Here is a 1,520-nt window from a genome sequence, read left to right as displayed (position 1 = left end):
CTTTTTGTCTCCTTTTTGTCTCCTTTTTGTCTCCTTTTTGTCTCCTTTTTGTCTCCTTTCTGTCTCCTTTCTCCTTTTCTTTCTCCTTTCCTGTCTCCTTTTCCTGTCTCCTTTTTCTGTCTCCTCAACTGTCTCCTTTCTGTCTCCTTTCTGTCTCCTCTGCTGTCTCCTTTCTGTCTCCTGTCTCCTTTTCTTTCTCTTATACTGTCTGCTTTCTGTCTCCTTTCTGTCTCCGTTCTGTCTCCTTACCTGTCTCCTTTCTGTCTCCTTTCTGTCTCCTTTCTGTCTCCTCATCTGTCTCCTTTTCTGTCTCCTCAACTGTCTCCTTAACCATCTTACTGGTCTTGCTGTTGCTTCTGCTGCTGTTGCTGCTCTTCCTGCTGCTGCTGCTGCTGTTTCTGCTGCTGCTGCATCTGCTGCTGCTGCTGCTGCTGCTGCTGCTGTTGCTGCTGCTCTCACCCCTCTTATCATTCCCTCCTCCTACTGCTGCAACTCCTGCTGCTGTTCCTGTTGCTTCTGCTGCTGCTTCTGCTGCTGCTGCTGCTGCTGCTGCTGCTTCTGCTTCTGCTTCTCCTGCTGCTGCTGCTGCTGCATCTACATCTGCTGCTGCTGCTGCTGCTGCTGCTGCTGCTGCTGCAGGTTTCCTCAGTACGAAGTAGCATTGACTTTACTAACAGCATACATTGCTTTCGGTACTGCAGAAGTTTTGGGGCTGAGTGGCGTCGTCTCTCTCTTTGCATGCGGAGCCATGCTTTGTCACTTTAATACGTAGGGTTTAGGGTTTAGGGTTTAGGGTTTAGTAGGGTTTAGGGTTTAGTAGGGTTTAGGGTTTAGTAGGGTTTAGGGTTTATTAGGGTTTAGGGTTTAGTAGGGTTTAGTAGGGTTTAGTAGGGTTTAGGGTCTAGGGTTTAGGGTTTTAGGGTTTTAGGGCTTAGGGTGTAGGGTGTAGGGTGTAGGGGGTAGGGTTTAGGGTTTAGTAGGGTTTAGTAGGGTTTAGGGTTTAGGGTTCAGTAGGGTTTAGTAGGGTTTAGGGTTTAGGGTTCAGTAGGGTTTAGTAGGGTTTAGCAGGCCTTAGTAGGGTTTAGGGTTTTGTAAGGTTTAGGGTTTAGGGTTTAGTAGGGTTTATGGGTTTGTGTGTGTGTGTGTGTGTGTGTGTGTGCGTTGCTGCCTCTGCATGTGCTGCATCTGCTGCTGCTACTGCTGCTCGTGCTGCTGCTGCTGCTGCATCTACTGCTGCTGCTGCTGCTCCTGCTGCTGCTCCTGCTGCATCTACATCTGCTGCTGCTGCTGCTGCTGCATCTACATCTGCTGCTTCTGTTGCTGCTGCTAATGCTGCTGCTGCTTGTCCTGCTGCTGCTGCTGCTGCTGCTGCTGCTGCTGCTGCTGCTGCTGCTGCTGCTGCTGCTGCTGCAGCCACAACCTATCTGTCTCTTCTCGTTTATCTATCGGTTTATTTACCGAGACGATCGCTCTCCTCTGCGATAAATGTGCATTTGCTTATTTGGGGGTTGTTGCGTCGC

The 1,520-nt window shown here is 49.8% G+C and overlaps 1 protein-coding gene across 1 annotated transcript; it reads right to left on the bottom strand.

Annotated features, from left to right (window-relative positions):
- Positions 1 to 199: 199 nt before the first annotated feature.
- On the bottom strand, positions 200 to 740 carry EMH_0077950 (uncharacterized protein; the record flags this gene model as incomplete). The annotated part of the gene is made up of 2 exons (XM_013499929.1): positions 200 to 633; positions 683 to 740. 2 exons carry the CDS (start codon positions 738 to 740, stop codon positions 200 to 202), a joined length of 492 nt encoding a protein of 163 aa, XP_013355383.1.
- Positions 741 to 1,520: the final 780 nt, after the last annotated feature.

This window comes from Eimeria mitis, genomic scaffold, assembly GCF_000499745.2.
Source record: "Eimeria mitis Houghton genomic scaffold, Emh_scaff4824, whole genome shotgun sequence".
In the NCBI taxonomy this organism is placed as follows: domain Eukaryota; phylum Apicomplexa; class Conoidasida; order Eucoccidiorida; family Eimeriidae; genus Eimeria; species Eimeria mitis.
This window is presented reverse-complemented; position numbering and strand designations above follow the sequence as displayed.